Raw genomic sequence first — 20,675 nt, forward strand, 5'->3', positions numbered from 1 at the left:
TAAAGAGACGCTCGTGCAGAGCATTATTATTACTATTAAAGAAATTGAGTCTCTAGAAAAATGGCGGCTTTCTTCGATTTTCTTTTTTTTTTTTAACAGTTGTTTTTCTCTAGTGTTTAGAACTGAACGCTTATGGGGAGCTGTGTAACGTGCTATTTTTATCAAGTAAGTATCTGATTGGCTATTCGAGCTGTCTTTCACAGGATTGCATCATACAGTTTCTTAATAAGGGCAGATAGCTTTGTGATTTCGCAACGTTCATTTGTGCGGTCAGGCTGATCCTGAAGCCGTTTGAGTCAAAAGGCGGAGATTAAACAGTAATAAAATATATATATATATATCCCACTATCAACTATCAAAAGGGCTAATACGAGAAGGTGGGGAGGGGAAGAAGTCCCTCCCCAGGCTACAGGACCCCTCCGCTTTCAGGTACAGTCAATGTATTGACCATAACTACGAGTCAGACGCTAGTTAGGCGCAGATTAAATGAAAGTCGCAAAAAGACCTAAAACCTTGAACATAGTGGGAGATTTAATAGAATTTGGGCACAGGTAGAAAGTATATGATGTACGATATTCCTTGTAGATTAAGTTCTCGTCAGGTGGTTCCTGCAGTTTCACACCGCTTTTGAAAAAGTGGGTTTGGGTTTTTTATTCAGTTTAGTTAACTGGTTATAAATCTGTCTCCCCAGCCAAGAATGTCGGCGTTCTCAGCCAGCCGCAGGGGTTGCCGTTAAAGCTTCCGTTTTCAGTGAGCCCGGCAAGGGAAAATTCATGGTCTACAGCAGTCAAAGGTGTAAGACAGTTTGATTTGTGCAGGATTTATTAACTTTCTGGCCTGAGATGTTTCATAGTGGGCTGAGGGATTGTATAGCCTATAGGTCAAATTGGGTTGATTGGCCGGTATGCTGACAGGGTATGCTGTGGATTGTATGGATTTGAGCTGCTCTGTGTAGTAGAATATATTGTAAAGTCCAGTGGACTTTATAATCTATATTCCCTATGGTTATTTTTTCTTTGTCAGGAGTCAGTTAACCTATGGATTGAGGGAGGAAACTGGAGTACCAGCAGAAAACCCACGCAAGCTTGGGGAGAATATATACAAACTCCACAGAGGGCCGTGGTAAGAATTGAGCCCATGACCTCAGGGTTGCTGCTATTTCCAAGTTGGAGAAAGGACCTCTGTGACGTATCCACCATGTGACCACTGCAGGAGGCTGGACCACTCCTGCGTTACCATCCCCTAGGGCCTTGGTGGCTAACCTTGACACTCAAGATGTTGTGGAACTACATATCCCAGCATGCACTGCTACCATTTTGCTATTAGGGCATGCTAAAACTGTGGCAAGGCATGCTGGGATATGTAGTTCCACAACATCTGGAGTGTCAAGGTTAGCCACCACTGCCCTAGGGCATAGAGGGGGAATAAATATTTGTGGCGAGCCACCGTGCCCGAAGCGTGGCGAGCGCACACTTTTGGTCCCCCCTTAGCATCCCCGCCCTTCCCCCTTTCAGGCCGGGTCACGTGGGTGTGATGTCACAGGTCCATCAGCCCTCTATAGTCTAGTCCTAACCATGACCTCAGTGCTGTGAGGCAGTAATTCTAACCAATATACCACGGTCCTCAAGGCACACTAACACTCCAGGTTTTAGTAATATCCATGCTTGAGCACATATGGTTAAATCAAAATAACTGAGGTACTAATTAAGACATTGTGCTTATGTATGGCTATTCTTAAAACCTGGACAGTTAGAGTAACTTGAGGACCGTGGTTGTGAACCCCTGCAATACACCATCTGTGCTGCTAGATTGTTTTTGTGACATGGGGGAGATGTATTAAAGTTGTCTTTTAAGATTCTTAAGTGCATGGACCTGCTTCGCACTCATCTTGAAGTGATGTGGAAGTGTGGTTCCATGCCCATAAAGGCCATAAAACAAAGAAATGTGTTCGCTCGCCACGCTTTGGGCACGGTGGCTCACATTACTCGCCACAGGTTTATATTCCCCCCTCTATCCACGTGGATAGTAGGGAATGACGTTGGATAGTAACTGATGAAGTCAGGGTCCACTCCGTGAAGGGCATCTAGATAATACATTTAACTCTCCTCTCTGGTGGATTGCACCCGCCCTCTTTTGGTGACCGTGACCAACACATGAAGAGATTCTGCGCATGTAAGGGTCTAAACCGAGGGGAGTAGCTATGACAACATTGAAGAAAAAAAAAAAACTTTTTTGTTTTTTGGGTGCACAATTATTTGCTGCATGTTACAGTTCAGCCAGGGATGGTGCTGTGTACTACACAAATAATGAGGCTACAGATGTAAATTCTTATGGGGGGTACACACTAGACGAGGGGTGGGGAACCTTTTTTCTGTCGAGGGCCATTTTGATTTATATAACATTATTCGCGGGCCACGTCCCCTCTGTGTGATGTCACATAGGGGCGGGGCCACAATCGCCGGTGATTACAGTAATGCCCGGAGCATCCTGAGTATGCTCTGGGAGTATCCTGAGGATGCTCTGGGAGCTGTAAGGGCAGCGGTGTGACCGTCTGAAGCGTCCTAAGGACACTCCAGGTGGCACTGCTGCATAGATTCTGGCTGCAGGGTGCTATTCTGGGCACCCTGCTAGCCAAATGAGGCTAGCAGAAAAAAGTTCAGAGGGCCAGACCAAATGATTCCAGGGCCTTATATGGACCCCGGGCCCTAGGTTCCCCATCCCTGCACTAGTTGAAGCATAGTGTGTACGGCCTCTTAGCAACGGTACCTGGTGGGGTACAGGGCAGGCATCGGAAAGTGTGTACCCGACTTTAGTCACTGTTTATTCGGTAAATGTATCCATGTCTTTCTACTAAAGTTAATGTGTATTATACCATAATAATTCATATATATGTTGGGTCTTAAGTAGTTAATTATAATAAAATTGGAGTTATATACTACTATGCGACAATGTTCCTATTGTTTGGTTATGTGTGAGCAATATATTGACAAATCATTGTGTTCTGTGGAAAATGGGATGTAGTCGGCATCCTTACAGTCAGGATGCCGATGGTCACAATACCAACAGTGACACCCTGAGTGTCAGAATACCTACAGATTACGTAGTTAAGGATTAGGGTTAGGCTCTATGGATAGTATTATGCTGCGGGATGGGAGGGTTAGGGTAAGGGTAATAATACTTACAGAAATGTGTTGGGATTCTGACCGTTTGGATGCTGCTGTCAGTATTCTGACCGCATGCATCCTGACTGTCAGGATCTCGTACCCGCTCCGTGAAAAATATATCTCTGCGATACGGATGAGTAGTGGTGTAAATTGATGTTATACTGATGGATTGCATATGTACAGTAGCATGTGGCTCAACGTAATGTGTCCAGTTATGTTTCATGTGTCAGAATATATATTACAGCTGCATACACAAACAACGATTTTGTTACCAACGATTTTATGAATGATTTTCTGCCAGATTTTTTTTAAAGTGTAATGAACGATTTTTTTGAACTACAAACAAATTTTTGCATATTCCCTTAATGAAAATCGTTGAGTTGACAAGTCTGACTGAACTACAAACATGCATGAACGATAATCGTTCATCGTTTGACTCAGAAAGTGAACGATTTTTTTTAAACGATATCGTTCAAAAAATCGTGTGTATGGAGTTTACAAGATAATTGGTTGTTCACTAAAGGTTATCCTTAATTATTATAAAGCATAGTTGGTATTAATTAAACAGTGATTATGGATTTTACCTAATTTTTATCTAGGTTAAGGCCATCTGGTGCCTGGTTATATGTATACATTTAAGTTTTTATTTTCTTGATGTAGTCCCTCCCTCTCCAGATTTATTTATTTTTAACTTCTTTTGTTCTTATTAGATTAAGTCCTTTGGGGTTGAAGGTTTGAAAGTCTGTCATACCCCTTTTACGCCACAGCTAAAACCCGGGTTACTGCTGGGTTAACCTGGGTTGCTGCTAGGTGTAAAAGGGCAATCCAACCTAGGTAGCTTGCAGGATTAACACTGGAACGACCCATGTTACTCTGCACTGTAAATGGGTAAGACGACCCGGGTTACCGGGATTTTCCGGCGCTTGGCGATGATGTCATCTCCAAGCGCAGGCAGACCAGTTCCACTGCACCAGAGCGCTGTGTGAACGACGCCGGGCATAACCTGGGTCAGCGCCGCAGTCTTCAGGGAGTATGTCCCGGATCTGACCTGGTTTGGAACCTTGTTCCAAGTACCGGGTCAGACTTTGGACATTAGTGTAAAAGTGATATCTTTTTATATTGCTTGTTTGGGCACAATTCTATTTTACGCAATGTGAATAGCGCCGGGATTGAGCTCCCAGAGCTATTCAATCCATTGCGATTTTAGGTCGGGGAAGGCTCATTTTCTGGCATTCTCCGACTAAACTTACCGGTGTGATGCTGTTTTCCCGGTGCTAAGGTCAGAAAACAGCATCGCGCCTGGACTTTTGTCGTATTTCTACTCGCATCCCTGGAGGGATGCAAGAAGAAATCCTAGTCGGGCTTAACAGTGTATATGAATTGAATAGCTTCGGGAGCTGATTCCCGGCACTATTCACTTCACATTGAATAGAATCGTGCCCTTTATGTTTCGTATGTGCTCAGCATTCATGCCTTCAATTGTTCCACAGTTCTGCCTATGTATTATGTTGGCAGGTGCATTCTGATAAATATATAGCAGCACTGCAATTGCATGTGATAAAATCTTTATTTTGTATTTTTTGAATTTTTGGTTTGATGTGAATTCCCTGATGGACTTTGTTGTTTTTTGCATTTAGAGCAGGAGCCAGAGCAGTGCCTCCTTTTCTGCTTGTGTTGTCTAGTGTGGTGTGGGTGATGGTGAGCTGTTCTAGGTTGGTTGTAACTAGATTTGTCTTCAGGTCTGGTGTCTCTGTTTATTATTCTGGGGTTGGCTGGTAAAATGGAAGGAAAAGTTACTATAAATGTAAATATTGCCGCTGCTATAAGCTATTTCTCCAAGCTGCTGTTACTCGGAGGTAGACATTCTCCTTAGTAAACAAATACACAATCAATAGAAAAACAGCGCTAAAGAACAATAGTTATTAAAATAGAATAAGTATCATTTAATCTCTTAAATAATACCTAACAAGACAGCTACAATTAGCAATGAAAAACACGCATGTTAACCTTATATTGCGGTAAATCAATGGAACCTTGGCACTGAAATTGGCAGTTCTTGCATACCAATAGAGTCCAGTGGGTGACAATGGTCCAGCTATTTAAAGTGCTTTACCGGCTTGTAAAGGATCCTAATTAGTGATGGTCCTAATCAGCATAGAAATCCAAGGCAGCGTAGTGGAATCTTTGGCCACAGTCCCAAGAATCACAGGCTGGTAATCCCAACTTCGGACAATATCCCAATGAATATAGAATTTAAAAATGTCCAGTATCATGGTGCAGCCACCTGACGTGTTTCGCTGCTGTAATGCAGCTTTTTCAAAGGCCTTTGAAAAAGCTGCATGAAGGCAGCGAAATGCATTAAGTGGATGCACCTTGACACTGGATTCTCGGGACAGCGGCCAAGGATTCCACTACTCTGCGTTTTATTTCTATGCTGATCAGGACCATCGCTAATTAGGATCCTTGTCTATTGATGCCACAAGCCGGTAAAGCATTTTAAATAGCTGGACTATTGTCACCCACTGGACTCTATTGGTATGCAAGAACTGTCCATTTCTTTCCAGTGCCAAGGTTCCATTAATTAACCTCAATACTAGGTTTACATGTATGTTTTTCATTGCTAATTGTAGCTGTCTCGATATATATTATTTCTGAGATTAAATGATGCTTATTCTATTTTAATTACTATTGTTCTTTAGCGCTGTTTTTCTATTGATTGTGTATTTGGATGGTAAAATGTCCATTATTTGGGCCAGTGTCTTTAAGTTTTTTGGGTCTATGTACTAATAATCGCAGAACTGTCGCGATTAAGTATCCATATCGCAGGGGGTATCTTCATTTTTAATGAAAATGTCCCTGCTCTGTACATAGGGGAACTCACAGGGACATAGTTTGCGTTAACCGTTGTCCCTGCGAGTTACATCCCTGGCAAATTGTAGAAGACTTTCACGTTTGTGAAAAGCTTCTCCTGTGGAAGCTGACACTGCGCATGCGCACAATTGGGATACACAGTGTGGCTATCTAATATGTCATTAAAACACAGGAAGAGACCATGTGTTATATGGGAATATACTGAATATGAACACTGGGATAATCTCCTCTATTATGTTCACAATAATCCCTGTTCACAAAGGAAACCTTCTCTGTATCAGCGTTGTCTTATTCACTATGAATGATTCTCATAGGAACAGCGTATTACAATTAAAGTTTTCACTGGAAATTTCTTTCTATTATTATTTGAAGACGCAGATAATTACCAATGTTATATTCATCACAATTCTACTACACTGTTATATTCATTAAATTACTGCAGCTATATTAACCTTTTCATATGCAGCCCATTGCTTCTTCAGCACTGCATTGTAATTCATAATCTGTTATGTTTTATTGTATCCTAATAGTTCATGTTGAGGAGCTTCCACAATGTTCCTACAATGAGCATTGACCACCCTATTAATATATTTGTTGTGTGGATTGTAAATGTGTTGCTGTTTCACACAGTGATTACAGGATAGGGCTAAAGTGATTAGTCTGTTGACAGTGTAAGAGTGCTGCAGCCAATCTGTTACACCGAAGACATTACATCACAATATAAATATTATAGAGATGACATCAGTTACTAGGCAATCATTCAGTATATTTTACAGAGATTAAGGCATACAGCGATAACGCCAACGTGTGTTTCACTACTTCAGCTTTTAACGATAAAACTATCTCTCTCCTGCTCTTAAGCCTCCATAGGCTTATAACCGTGTACACCATGAGAAGATGGTATAAATGAACGGGGCCAAACTAGTGAATATCAGATTGTTATACTTGTTTATCTGGTGAAGTCGGTGAGTATATCTTTAGCGCCTATCCAGATGAATGACATTATCTATGTACAGATGTCTCCACATACATCTATCCTCTGTGCACTACAAGTCGATTTACACAACGTGTGAGCGCTGTGTGACTCTGTAGCGCCGAGCATCTTTTCGAGTGACTTTTTCCCTTCAAATACGTCTTTTTCGCATAGCAGCTGCTGCTGATTAAAATTATATGCGGCATGCCTATATTCTGTGTGCAACTGCGGGTGTATCTGCATGCAAAATGCTATGTTACAGTGGCACAGCTGCAGTTGCACATAGAATATAGGCATGCCACATATAATTTTAATCAGCAGAAGCTGCTTTTTCATCTTATTCACATCGCTGTGCGAATAAGACCATTTGAAGGGAAAAAGTCACATGAAAAGACGGTCAGCGCTACAAAGTCACGCCACGGCATGGCGTGACTAGAAGGGCTGTTTAACACACATGGAGGCTAGATGTATGAGGACACATATGTAACAACATCAGAGAACCAGTTTTCCCAACACCAATGCTCAGACCAGATGTAACTGTACTCCCACCTACTCATAAATATGATTCCAAAATTTGAGACTGGGTTCTCATTGCTGTCCCTGTGTTTTTTTTTTTTTGGCATAACTCTCCTTCAAACCATGCAGGTACTGTAATTGTGTTTCCATAAAAAGTGGATGCTCTGTAGGATGAAATCAGTTTAGCTGCATACACACGTAAAGATTTTCTGTCCAACCATCCAACTAGTTGATTGGTTGGAATGAAAATCTGGTAAGGTATGAAAGCAAATGACAATCAGCAATTTGCTCCCAAACGCCGAAAAATTGACAAAAACTGTTGTTTGAACAAATTGTTTGGATCAAACGTTTAACAAACTTGTCTGACGACCATTTTCATCTGTTTTCTGGCATTTAGGAGCAAATTGCTGATCATCAGTTGCTCCCATACATTACCAGATTTTTATTCCAACCAATCAACTAGTTGGATGGTTGGACAGAAAATCTTTACGTGTGTACCCAGCCTTAGTGTTTGTTGAATTGACTCTCCTTGATTTAGAACTAATTGCCTTTATAACATGTTAGTGATAACATGTAGAGAGAGATAACGTCATTAGTGTTTCCGCTAAGCTGTGTTAAGGCCCCCATACATCAGCAATCTGAAAACCACAGTTGAACAATTTGAAGATTTATTGCCCGATTTTAGGAACTCCCAATCTAGCAATCTGCACCCATACATTACAGATCTTTTTCAGTGATATGCAGATCGATTGCAGCAAACACAGATCTAACAATCTTGAAAGGCCCATCATTTTACTAGTAACGGTCTGCAAATCTGCTGATCATATCCATACACTAGCATTTTACAGCCCCAATCTATTTGTGAAATCCAACATGGTGGACAATCTGATTTAACAATTCCAATCACTTTTTGGCTGCAATCTGTGAATCCCATACATTGCAGATTTTTATACACAATCAATTGCAAATTGCAGAATTGCCACAATCGATTGCTGATGTATGGGGGTCTTTAGTGGGGAGCTGCGCCCTACCCGATTTTTAAAGGGGCAAAATGTACCCTGCCCTTTTAGCGGCGCCCTGCTAAGACAGCCTGCCCTATACCGCTCCATCCGTGGGCCGTAGTCTTATGGGTGGGAATGGTCACGGTTACCGAATGCTCCGTAAGTGCTGGGCACGCCCCCAAGTGTGACAAATTGGGGCAATGTCATGAAGACATGCCCCCTCCCCAGATGACCATGCCCACTTTTTGGGAGCGCACGTGACTTCGGCAAATGCAGAGCATACCCTACCCACGCCTCAATGCTCTGCCCTTCCCTCAGGCTTTCGGGATTAAGTTGTGATACATTGTGCGTCTTTGCTTGTTTTGAGGATGAGTCATGTCATCTATGTGAGATTTCTGTAATTTGCTGTAGGACCGTAGAAAGTTGTCAATGTACTGTGAGATAAGCTGTAATTTAATTTATTCCAGATATGATATGGCATTATGGTGGTGTTGTCAGGGCTCCACTCTGCCCGCTGCCCCGCCCTATCCTGCACCCTTCTCTCTGTTGCTCTGTCCCCCTCGGTCTTCCGCTCTGTCCCACCCTGCCCCCTCCCTCCTGTGGCTGCTTACTTACCCTTTCCTTGTGGGTCCTCCACGTCTATGGCTAGGCTAGCGTCTGTCCTATCACTCTAGCAGTGGAAGCCATTAGAGGGGAGGTGTGCTCCCTGACTTCCACTGTGCATGCATGTTGGAGACAGCACAGATCTTAGCAGAATTTCTTCTTCAGGATCCATAGGGTCCACAGGATCTACCTTGGGGGTATGTAGTTGGAACGATCCAATGCACCAAACAGCTACAGCTTTGAAGCTCCTAGCATGCACTGGTCCTCCCTATGTATCCCGCCCACAGCCACAGGCATTCTGTTTTATTGTTTGATGCACGGCAAGCCAGTCGCACCTGTTATACAGCGGGACTGTCTAGGCAGTCCCAAGCTTTTTTCTTTTATGATTTACCTTAGTTTTTGAACTTCAGAGTTTAGACTCCTTCTACCTCCGCCGATGCCGCAACCAGTATATATGCCCTGAGGTTTTCGGCAGGCCTCAGCGTGGCTTAGCTAGCTGTTTTTGTTGAGGTCCGGACTGCAGTTCGATCACTGAGATGTCAGGTAAGTGATTCCTCACGGGGAGAGTGAGACTGTCCAGGCCTCCGGTGTAGAGACTCATCGGAGGCGGCTGCGGGTAAAGGCCTCGTGTAACGTGTCTTCACTAAGGCGGCCGGGACCATATCGTCTGTCGCCGGGGACGGGTGGTAAGACGCACTAGAAGTGCACTAGTCAACGTCTTGCTACTGTGAGGTCAGTGTACCCGGCCGTCAAAATCGCAGCGTAGGGGAGATGGGCGTTCCCCCGGCCGCTCCTTCCCCAGATGCAAACTTCTGGGTATGGATTCCTGCGTCTGGTTTACTATATCTGAATACCTTGTTTTATGATGAGACGCTCGCAGTTAGCATTTGTGTGTGTCCTGCTGAAGCTGTTGGTCTCAGAGGTTTTGGTTTGTCTCTCTGTATACCTCTCCCTTGGATCTGGTATATAGCACTCTACATCCTACCAATACCCCTTCTTGGCTGGGTTGTTGATTCAGAGTTCATTTGCAACAGCAATTGTGGTTATTTATGCATTGTATGCGACTGTATGCTAGCTTCTGTATTTATACTGCCTGTTTTTTCAAATTGTCGGTTATATCTATCACTGTGTTTCTCCTCATCCCTCTGAAGAGGTGTGGGGCTTTTCATTGATAAAGTTCACATTGCATTTATACTGTCCGCCTTATACCATTTACCATCATGTCTGAAGGTAAAGGTGAGAAGGATGAACCGCCAATGCTGAGAACATGTCCTGTTTTGCAGGCCTGTCTGAGCAGGATATTATACAGGATGGATTGTGTAGTTCTGGGTCTTTCTCAGTGGAAGAAGACCATCAGTCCCTTGTGGATGTCCCCTCTCTGGTGAGAGCAGTTAGAGGTGTCCTCAGTATAGAAGAAGAGAAGGTTTCACTGACATCTAAGGCTTCGGCCTCTATACGTCAGAAGGTGACTAAGGATTATTATAGTTATTTGAAATCAATGTTTTCATTATCTGTAGCCATTACCAGACCGGCTATAGCTGTAGCCTGGGTAGCCAAAGCTATGGAAGATTAGACAAAGTCTATGGAAATACTGTGCTTGATGCAACCAGAGAACAACAGTCTCTTCTGGGTCAAATGCGAGAAGCAGCTGTGTATATGCGGGAAGCGGTTATTGACGCAGGTATCTGCTAACTCATTTGCAGCCTGAAGATCACTTCGGCTAAAGACCTGGAAGGCGGATGCAGGGTCCAAAAAGGCTCTGGAAATGTTGCCTTTTGCGGGGAAGGTACTGTTTGGACCAGAGCTGGATGACTTAATGACTTCTTTGGCAACTCCGTATATAGGAAGGAGGACCAGTGCATGCTGGGAGCTCCAAAGCTGTAGCTCTTTGTTGCTTTGGATCATTCACTACATACCCCCAAGGTATATCCTGTGGACCCTATGGACCACGAAGAAAAAGAGTTAACAAAGGTATGTTATGCCATAACTCTAATTATGACATAGCTTCCAAGTATGTTTTTAAAATTTGTGGTTTTGTGTGCAAGACACATGGATCTAATGCACTATATGGGAATAGGAATTAAAATGTTTTCGCCCACGGCTCTGACTAATGGGTTTCCGATGGACCAATTCAATTGTTGCTCCGTCCGGGCGTGATGCTGGCATTTCTGTTTGCACCCTCCTGAGGCGGCGAACTGAAATGTACGAAAAGCCCTGGTTTTGGGCGCCCAAACTATAGTTTGGGCACGCTAACTAGAACTTTAGACCGGTTTAGCCGTTTTACACGGCTAAACTTGATCTAATTGGGGGCGATGTGTGAAAATGAATAGGTGCTCAAAAGAATTGAAGATCTCCCCCTGAGCTCCCGTCACTGTAGATGGGAGATAGGGGTTGATTCATTGTTTTATCACACCCTATGTGCTCTTTTGTACTATTTGTTTTGTTTGTGCAAAAATTTGTACAGGTTGAGTCTCCCATATCCAAAATACTTGGGACCAAGGGTATTTTGGATATCTGAATATTCTGTATTTTGGAATAATTACATGCCATATTGAAATGTCTTAGGAATATGGCCCAAATCTAAACACAGAATGCATTAATGTGTTATATACACCTTATACACACAGCCTATAGGTCATTTTATACTTTAGTTTAATAATTTTGTGCATTAAACAAAGTTTGTGTACATTGAACCATCAAAAATCAAAGGTTTGACTATCTCAGTCATGCCAAAAATATTCCGTATTTCGGAATATTTGGATATGGGAGACTCAATCTGTAACTACTTTTGGACTCCTGAGCACTCCTCTGTGCTGCATCCATATATATTGCTTTTCACAATTTCTATGAAATGCTTTATCAAAAGTAGGCAAATATGGGAGCATATCTATCAAAGCTTGATGTGAGAGAAAATTGTGAAATATATATCACCAACCAATCAGCTCCTAACTATAATTTCTTAAACACAGCCTGCAAAATGTAAGTTAGAAGCTGATTGTTGATATATATCTCGCAATTTTATCTCGCATCAAGCTTTGATACATATGCCCCATGGTTTGAAAGTAATTAAATTATTTTGCTATTTTAACATTGGTTTGTCACACAAAACTAATCTTGGGAACTTCTGTCCTATAAATTATCATAGAAACAAACATTTAAGTGATATACAGTAGCTATAAAAAAATATTAAATAGGCCTAGTAACTTTTTCAGTTATATCTTGCATATATCACTTTTTTCTGTGAAGCTGGTGTTCATAATTTAATGCAAGAGTGCACATTTTATATTGCTAAAATAAAGGAGACTAACCAGTAATGCTAAGGCTATTTTATCTTATCAACGTTTATTGCAATTTGAAATCAAGTGGTTAAAAGGTTTGTCTGTCATACAGTATATACAAAGCACCACTATTTCGTAACTATGACACAGGCACAGGTGTTTGTTCTTGATATATGAAGCAGGTGTCTTGACTAAAGTCTGTCCCATAATACCCTTGCAATTGTAAACAACTCACATTGGTCATTAGGGACTTTATTTATGTAACTCAATCATTTGGAACAACTAGACTGAGTGCCTGTGAGGATTGGAAATGTGGATATATTTCTATTATATGAATTTAAATATTTTTCCTTGTTTGCTCTAACACTAAAGTGGCACTTCATGAAATATACAGTACATGTGTAAAACCCTCTTGGGTTTCAGCCATCACCATAGCTATTTGTACTTATTTTAAATGTATTACCAGTGGCAAGTTACTTTTTGTACCTCTTTATAGTTAATGATATGCATTCAGTGGGTGCAGTCACAGTGTCAGAAAACATTGGATGCTGAAAGTCCCATTGAATTATAACTCTTAAGAAATGACGTATTTGTAGAAGTAAACAAAGCTGTGTAGCGTTTGGACTGTAATCTAACCCTTGTTAATTGCCCCTCCTTTTGCTGTATTCCAGCATAAATGGTCGTTTCCAGGTCCTGCCTTTTGTTGATGAAATATTTGCTATGAAAAAAAATAAAGTACAGCACAGTTAAAATGTACTTATTTATTTATTTTAGATTTATTTTTTATTTGACATTGAAAATTATTGCGTTGTGTTCATTTTGATGTTGGATGCGTGAAGAGAATAGCAACAAACCACAACAGATTATTGGGCATATGTACTAAAAATTTACCATTGTACATCACAGCGGGGATGATCATTATTTACATGATTATTCCCGCTATATTATAAATATATAAATATGCTGCGTACACACGATCGTTGTCTAATTGTCCTGCATGTGTTGGATGTTCATCCAACACATGCAGTAACCCCTTAACAACCGGCGAACTACGTTCGTGGGTCCCTATAGTAAGCAGGCTAACCTGGTCGATATCGACCAGGTCTTCCTGCTTGCACAGACTACGGTAGTTGGTCGATAACGACCATACATGGCCGCGCATTGACCATCGTATGGTCGTTTGCAGGGGCCAGAAACTGTCAGATTTTAACAATAACAATCCTATCGTTAAAATCTGACAACTTTATCGTACCGTGTGTACGCAGCATTAGTATAAACGGCTGTCCCAGTGAGTTACATTCACAGGTATTGGAGGAGTCTTTCCCATGTATGAAACTGCAGTTTCTGCATAATTTTGTGAAAATCTAACTTGATAAATAAGTTCTATATCAGGGTTTGACAAATCCCGGGCACCAGGTTGCCATGGCAACCAAGTTTTCGGACCTGGTGACTGGGTTTTGCAGGAGTAAGAAAATTCTGCAGAAGTTCCGGAGATCTCGGCAACAAGTTAAGCAATCCCCAGCATCCCTGGTGGTTCCAGTCTCTGTCATCCAAGCGGTCAAAGGCTCAGGCATTCCCAGTGAAGTACAAAGGAGAGGAAAGAAAAGAACTCTATTTTGGAGCACTCTTCTGTTTACTTTTTGTTAAATATATCTAAAACATAACTTTTATTTAAAGGTAATTGTATCTTAAAATCCACTCACAGTAAACGAAAACTTAAAAAAGCGTATTCGTCTTGTCGAAGCTGGATTAGTGGCTGAGACGGAATCAGCGTAGAAATTGGCGTGCGCGACGCCATTTTGCGAATGGCAGCTAGACTCCATTTTAGAAACAAGAATCTTGAAGACACCATTTTGCGACCAGCGCCATTTTGAGTTACAACTCACGAGCTAAGTACAGATGGCAATGTTTTTGATAATCTACCAAGGGCAACTGGAAGAACAGCCTCCTGAGAAAAAGTAAATAGAATAGACAATGCACCAGAATACTGTGAGTGTTTTACATACAAATTGGGAATCCCTGTATGTAGACAAGTATAGTTGTGGCAATTGTAATATAACCCAGGCATTGAATTGTATTTGTCTGAATCCTAAACAGGTTTTAGTCCCACACCCAGAATGGCCCCGGCTTGACAGCTAGGGGTAACACATTTGCATTGCAGTAGATGGAATCTCGTGTATGAACACCGCACATTACGCACAGTTGAGCTGCTAACATGACGCTCAGTAGCGAATGCACAATATCCTGCATGCGAATGCTGTTTATTAGCCTCATGCGCGCACGCATCTGCCCCAAGTTAACTAGCGTCTTTCTATCAAACCCCACATACTTGCACATTACATATTTACATACAAGGTTCCAAAGCTTTAAAGTATAATATTCAAGTTCATTTATTATAATTGCTGTGAAATAAAGGTTATTTAGTAGCTCAGGTTTAATACATAAGTATGCCGTGTTTGGTATTATACTGATCTGCACCCTCTCCACAGCTTCCCGGTATCGTCGGTGGGAAGATCGCAAAATGTACTCGCAACTTATGGGCCGCAGAGACTTCAAGCACCGAAATGTACATTATAAAACCAACTGTTAGGATTTGCATGAGGCGGGAAACAGAGGCAACCAGCTGTCAGAGGCTGGACTGTGTCTATTTGAATCAACCTGTTAAATGCTCTGTAACAGATGCGTCCCTCTTGGGAACCAATGGCATCAGCAACAAGCCTCTCTATTGTGTTGTCTATTTCTGGGGGGGGTATAAATATGTGTGCTCTGACCCTGGGTTTCAAGTCTTCTTGCTGATAGCTGATTGACGGAGGTGATCTTGCTGATGCCGGGATCTGGTCCAGAGCGCCTGCGTATGTATAACTGTACTTGGGTCTGTATAATTTCTTTGTGCTAAATTGTACTTAGATCATAGTGTGTAACTGACTGTACTTTTGCTTGAATAATACTTTGTGCTTTGGAACCACAGGTTCAAGGTCTGGAGTCTTTATTTACTGTATGACTGCGTACGCAAAATAGCATTATCCTTAGAGGTTTATAGGAAGGATATTAGAAGGTATAGGCAGGAGTGTATAGAGGTTCAAATCCAGAATCCTTAGTCTATATATAAACAAGGTGCATTGGTAAGAGATGAAGTGCAAGTGCAACTTCACATTTAATGTACATTTAATGTAGTCTCCTTGCTGAATGGACAGCAAAATATCTAAAATTCATACATATACATTCTCTACCTTTTCACATGCTCATGGGGGGTGCGAGGGAAAATATTTTATTTTGCTGTGAAACTTGTTCGGGAGTTTGGAATGGAATTGCATGTGTGGAATTTGCAACTGCGAAATAACATCGCCGGTCTAAATTTCCAGCACATGGCGCCAAAATGACCCCCTCCCAAAATCTTTTGCATCAGGATTTCTGTATCTATTTGCATTCTAACACATCCAAACCTTTCCATATCCACAAAAATTGCTATTCTGTCTATTATTAAAAACTTTCTATTTCCCTGTAACAACTTTGATAATTCTCCGTCACCTTTCTGTCAACCACTCATTTCTCATACCGATATTGCATTCTATAGGTCGTCTACAACTTTTTCAAATTCCTGAACCAACTAATTAAATTTAGGCTATTTTGTGCTTTTACCATCTCTCCATACAGTTCATGTAATATTCCAACAACTCTGACCTCTAAACCAACATTTCTGTGAAAATGGATCATATAGCCTTACTAGGCACCTTTTCTACTTTGGCTGGATCAATATTCAGTCTTTGACCAAACGTGGCTTTCCATAAATTGTACTCTTGTGCTTTTTTACCTCTGGCTGTTTATAGCAGCAATCCCACATCAAAGTATTTTTTTATTTAGCAAGAGAAGTACCTTTTTAAAATCCTCTATTTTTTCTTTTTCACTACCTCTCAAGGGAAAACAATAACTACCAATGGGTTGCAGTTTTCAGCATGGCAGAGGAGGTAAAGGATTGAGATGAGGGGGTATATGTAATAGCCTGCGGATTGCAGGTATCGGCGAGTCCCGTGTGAGACTGCCGATGTTTCTCCTTCATCCTCTAGGGGACACTGGAGGCTTCAAGATAGTTGGGTATAGACGGTCCTGAGTGGAGCTGGCACTTCAAAAAATAATTTAAAGTGTGACTAGCTCCTCCCCCTCTATACCCCTCCTACCAACCCAGTCTAAGTTCATGCTGGACGTCTTTTAAAACACCTACTCAGGATTTAGGAACTTACAAGAGCAAGCATTGAGGGCAGACGGGCAGTAGCTGCACTGCCTGTCTGCACCGTGGGAGCTGTCGGGGAGACCCGCTCGCAAGTGTATGCACTTCGCCTGGGGTCCCCGACTTCAGAGAACTTAGTCTCCATACAGGGGGTTCCGCATACCGCTGTTTGCAGTGCATATAGCGGACCCCCAACAGTCACTAACCGCCGCCGGCAGCATAGCAGCCTGTAAGTATTACCTGGATCGCCGATTAGCGGGGTAGCCAGGTTAACCATAACTACAGGCGGTAAGACATGGCACTGCCCCAATTAGCAGGGGCAGCCAGACGGCACACATGTTGCATAGACGACCCATTCTGCGGGTCCGCTTCACCTGCTTAAAAGCCGGTATTTAGCGCTGACAGCGCATACATATTTTTTTTTTTAAAAGGCACCTAGCAGGGGGCGGAGCTTAGCTCCGGATCCCTGCTCTCCTCCCAGCTGCCCCAGCCCTTCCCTGAAGTGTGCTTGTGGCCATTACAGGAAGAGTTCAGCGTGTGGTGCGCATCCAAGCTGCTCTATGAAACTGGATAGCCTAATCCTGGGCTGAAAGTAACAGTGGGGTTTAGGCTGGTCAGGAGAGCATCTAAGGCAGGTTAGTAACTGCTTATTGATCAGTGGTTAGTCCTATGTCTATATACATCTGTTATGTCCTCTCTCTCTATCTGCTGAGCTGGAGGCTTCTCGCAAAGAAAGGCTTACAGATCAGCAGCTCTGGAGGATCCTTAGCAATACTCATGGAGGGGATTTCAAAAGCCATGACACTTGCCTGTACCACTACGGGACTCTCTCCTCAGGTCTCAAAAAAGAGATACCCTCAGTCCTCCAATCGGACGACTTGGAGGAAGAGGATATTCCAGATTTAGAAGGTGAATATGCTCCAAATTCACCTAAAGAACTCCAAGAGGAGTCTGAGCCTGTATCCGAGGGGATAGAGACTTTAATTTCGGCAATCCCGGCGGTTATTATCTTTTTATCCTTTTCCAGCAGATAACAGAACATCCTGTGAGACTCCACCCTACAGTAGATCCATCAGTATCGCGGTTGTTTAAGAAGACTACGCTTCCAGTCCCGGGAGCCACGTCTTTAAAAGACACATTTTACGGAGATTGGAAAACACTCTCAAGTCCATTTACACAGCTGCAGGGGTGGTTGTGTCCTGTGATGTAAACTGCTGGACTTGCAAGGCTATTGAGCTTTGGGCAAAACAATTGGCTGACGGTATGAGAGACCAGCTGCCGGTGGAAGACCTTATTCTGTTGGCATAACATATAGGTGAAGTGGCAGCTTACCTAGGGGAAGCGTCCAAAGACGTTTGCAATATCGCCTCCAGAACTTCAGCTCTGGCGACTTCAGCATGAAGGGTGCTGTGGCTTAAACATTGGCAAGCGGATGCAGAATCAGAGAGCTGTGGAAGCACCTCCATTCACAGGAAGTGTATTATTTGGTTCAGAACTAGATAAGTGGATTTACCTCCTGTAGCCTGAGAAATCCACTTATCTTCCTTCTGCGGCTCCTCCTCTTAATCTGGACCCTCGCTTCGGTCCTTTCGAGCCCCAGGTTGTTCACGTGGTCGCTTCAGAGGAGGACCATCAACTACCCTTGGTTCCAAAGGTCGGGGTAGAGCCCCAGCAACAACAACCTCTGCTCAACAGGAGGTTAATTCCACTTCCAAGCCCAATGCATGACGGGCTTCCCTCTCACCTGGGGGACTCCAGAGTGGGAGTGCGTCTTCGGGACTTCAGAGATATATGGACAGACACTTGTATGGATCCTTGGGTCCGGGATCTCATCACTCGGGGATACAAGCTCGACTTTCATTTTCAACATCCACCTCGGTTTTTTTCCACAGGTTTACCAGTTTCCAACTGGAGTGTCGTTCAAGAAGCAATAGACAAGCTTCAATCCACGAGAGTGGTGGTCCAAGTTCCCAGACATCAAACCGGAAAGTGTTTTTACTCCAGTCTTTTCGTAGTTCCGAAGCCGGATGGCTCGGTCAGACCTATTCTGAATTTGAAGGATCTCAATCCATACTTGAGAATTTTCAAGTTCAAGATGGAGTCCCTTCAGTTGGTGATTATGGGATTGGAGGAAGGCAAATTCATGGTATCTCTAGATATCAAGGACTCCTACCTTCACGTTCCTATCTGGCCACCTCACCAGGCGTTTCTCAGATTCGCAGTTCACATTTCCAGTTTCAGGCCTTACCCTTCGGCTTATCAGCCCCCAGGGTATTCACAGAGGTCATGGCTGTGATGAGTCTCCTTCAAAAATAAGGGATCACTATTACCTTACCTGGACGATCTTTTTTACTGAAGGCGCAGTCCAGGGACCAATTACTGCAGAACATCAGTGACACACAACCTTTTCATTCGTCATGGATGGATCCTGAATTTTCCCAAGTCTCCTCTGCAACCGACGCAGAGGTTACAATTCCTGGTAATGATCATGGACACATTCTCAGCGTGTGTTCCTCCCTCAGGAAAAGGTAACTTCCATTCAGAAGATGGTGAGGACAGTCCTTCGACGTCATCTGGTTTCGGTGCATGTTTACATCAGACTCCTGGGGAAGATGGTGGCGGCCTTCGAGGTCATTCTTTACGGTCGTTTTCACTCCAGGACTTTTTAGCTAGATCTCCTTTTCACAATGGACAGGATCCCATCTTTTCCTTCACCAACAGGTAAGGTTAAGTCCCAGAACTCTGATATCCCTTCCACAGATGCGAGTCTGAGAGGCAGGAACATAACTTTCAGGTCTGCTGGATATCACAGGAAGCAAGTCTGCCGATAAACATATTGGAACTAAGGGCAGTCTTCTACGCCATCCAGACAGCAGATCATCTGTTGCGGGGCCAAGCAGTCAGGGTCCAGTCGGACAATGCCACCAGAAGTTGAGCGGCTATGAAGAAAGTAGGTCGGATTCTAATCAGGACGGAAACGTTCGCAAAAGCAATTTCAGCAATCTTCATTTCAGGAGTCGAAAATTAGGAGGCAGACTACCTCAGCCGGCAGGATGTGCATCCAGGGGAATGGCACTACATCCTCAAGTTTTTTTTAACCAGATAGTCCGTAGGTCGACCTCCATGGCAGCCAGACAATGATCAACTGCATCTCTACTGCTCTCGGACGAGAGACCAGCAGGCAGTAGCAATGGATGCACTGTCAGCCCCGTGGCAGTTCCAATTTCTGTTCCCTCCGTTCCCTCTTCTCCCTCGAATCCTACAACGCATCAAAAGGGAGAAGGCCAATGTTCTATTGGTAGCTCCGGACTGGCCTTGCAGAGCCTGGTATTCCAACATTCATCTTCTGCTGATCGATGATCCGTGGCCCCTACCACTGAGAGAAGATCTATTACTTCAGGGTCCTTTAGTCTATCCAGACTTAAAGCAGCTACGTTTGACGGCATGGCTGTTGAAAGGGCCATCTTAATGCGTAAAGGAATTCCATCCAGAGTAATCCCCTACTATGCTCAGAGCCCGAAAAGAAGTTACTTCAAAACATTACCACTGTATTTGGAAAGCTTCTGTTTTATGGTGTGAATGTAGAGGATCTCAGCCTATAGAATTTAACCTAGCCAGACTTCTGCTTTTTCTAAAAGCAGGTCTCGTTTGGGTTCTCTGAAATTCCATATTTCAGCTCTTGCAGTTCTCTTTCAAAAGAAATTGGCATTGATTTAGGACGTACAGACTTTTCTGCAGGGTGTGATTAGATTACAGCCACCCTTCTACAGCTCCATGGGACTTGGATTTAGTCCTTTCCTTACAGTCTGTTCTGTTTTGAACCTTTAGAGTCTGTGGAGTTAAAATACCTTTTGTGGAAGGTAACTCTTCTTCTAGCACTGACATCAGCCAGGAGGGTCTCGGAACTGGGAGCTCTATCCTGTCGTTCTCCATACTTCATATTTCATGAGGATAGAGTGGAAATCCGTACTAGAATGGATTTTCTTCCTAAAGGTGGTTGCAGCCTTCCATATCAACCAACCTATTGTGGTTCCAGTTCTTCCA

At 43.0% G+C, this 20,675-nt stretch overlaps 1 protein-coding gene across 7 annotated transcripts in view; it reads left to right on the forward strand.

Annotated features, from left to right (window-relative positions):
• Positions 1-218: 218 nt before the first annotated feature.
• The window catches only part of CEBPG (CCAAT enhancer binding protein gamma), a 121,762-nt gene continuing 101,305 nt past the window's right edge, over positions 219-20,675 (forward strand). The window contains exons 1-3 of one of the 7 annotated variants that reach the window (XM_088443898.1): positions 222-429; positions 692-793; positions 1,024-1,122. Coding sequence is in view for 1 of the 7 variants with exons in the window: in XM_088443894.1 (XP_088300020.1) it covers positions 487-551; positions 692-793; positions 1,024-1,122 (266 nt within the window). In the remaining 6 variants the exon portion in view is untranslated. Of the gene's footprint in view, positions 430-461; positions 552-572; positions 636-691; positions 794-1,023; positions 1,123-20,675 lie in introns of those variants that run through there. The other 6 variants (XM_088443894.1, XM_088443899.1, XM_088443897.1 and 3 more) reach the window with 6 other exon arrangements.

The sequence above is a fragment of the Taudactylus pleione genome, unplaced genomic scaffold, assembly GCF_031769625.1.
Source record: "Taudactylus pleione unplaced genomic scaffold, aTauple2 ptg000336l, whole genome shotgun sequence".
Taxonomy (NCBI): domain Eukaryota; kingdom Metazoa; phylum Chordata; class Amphibia; order Anura; family Myobatrachidae; genus Taudactylus; species Taudactylus pleione.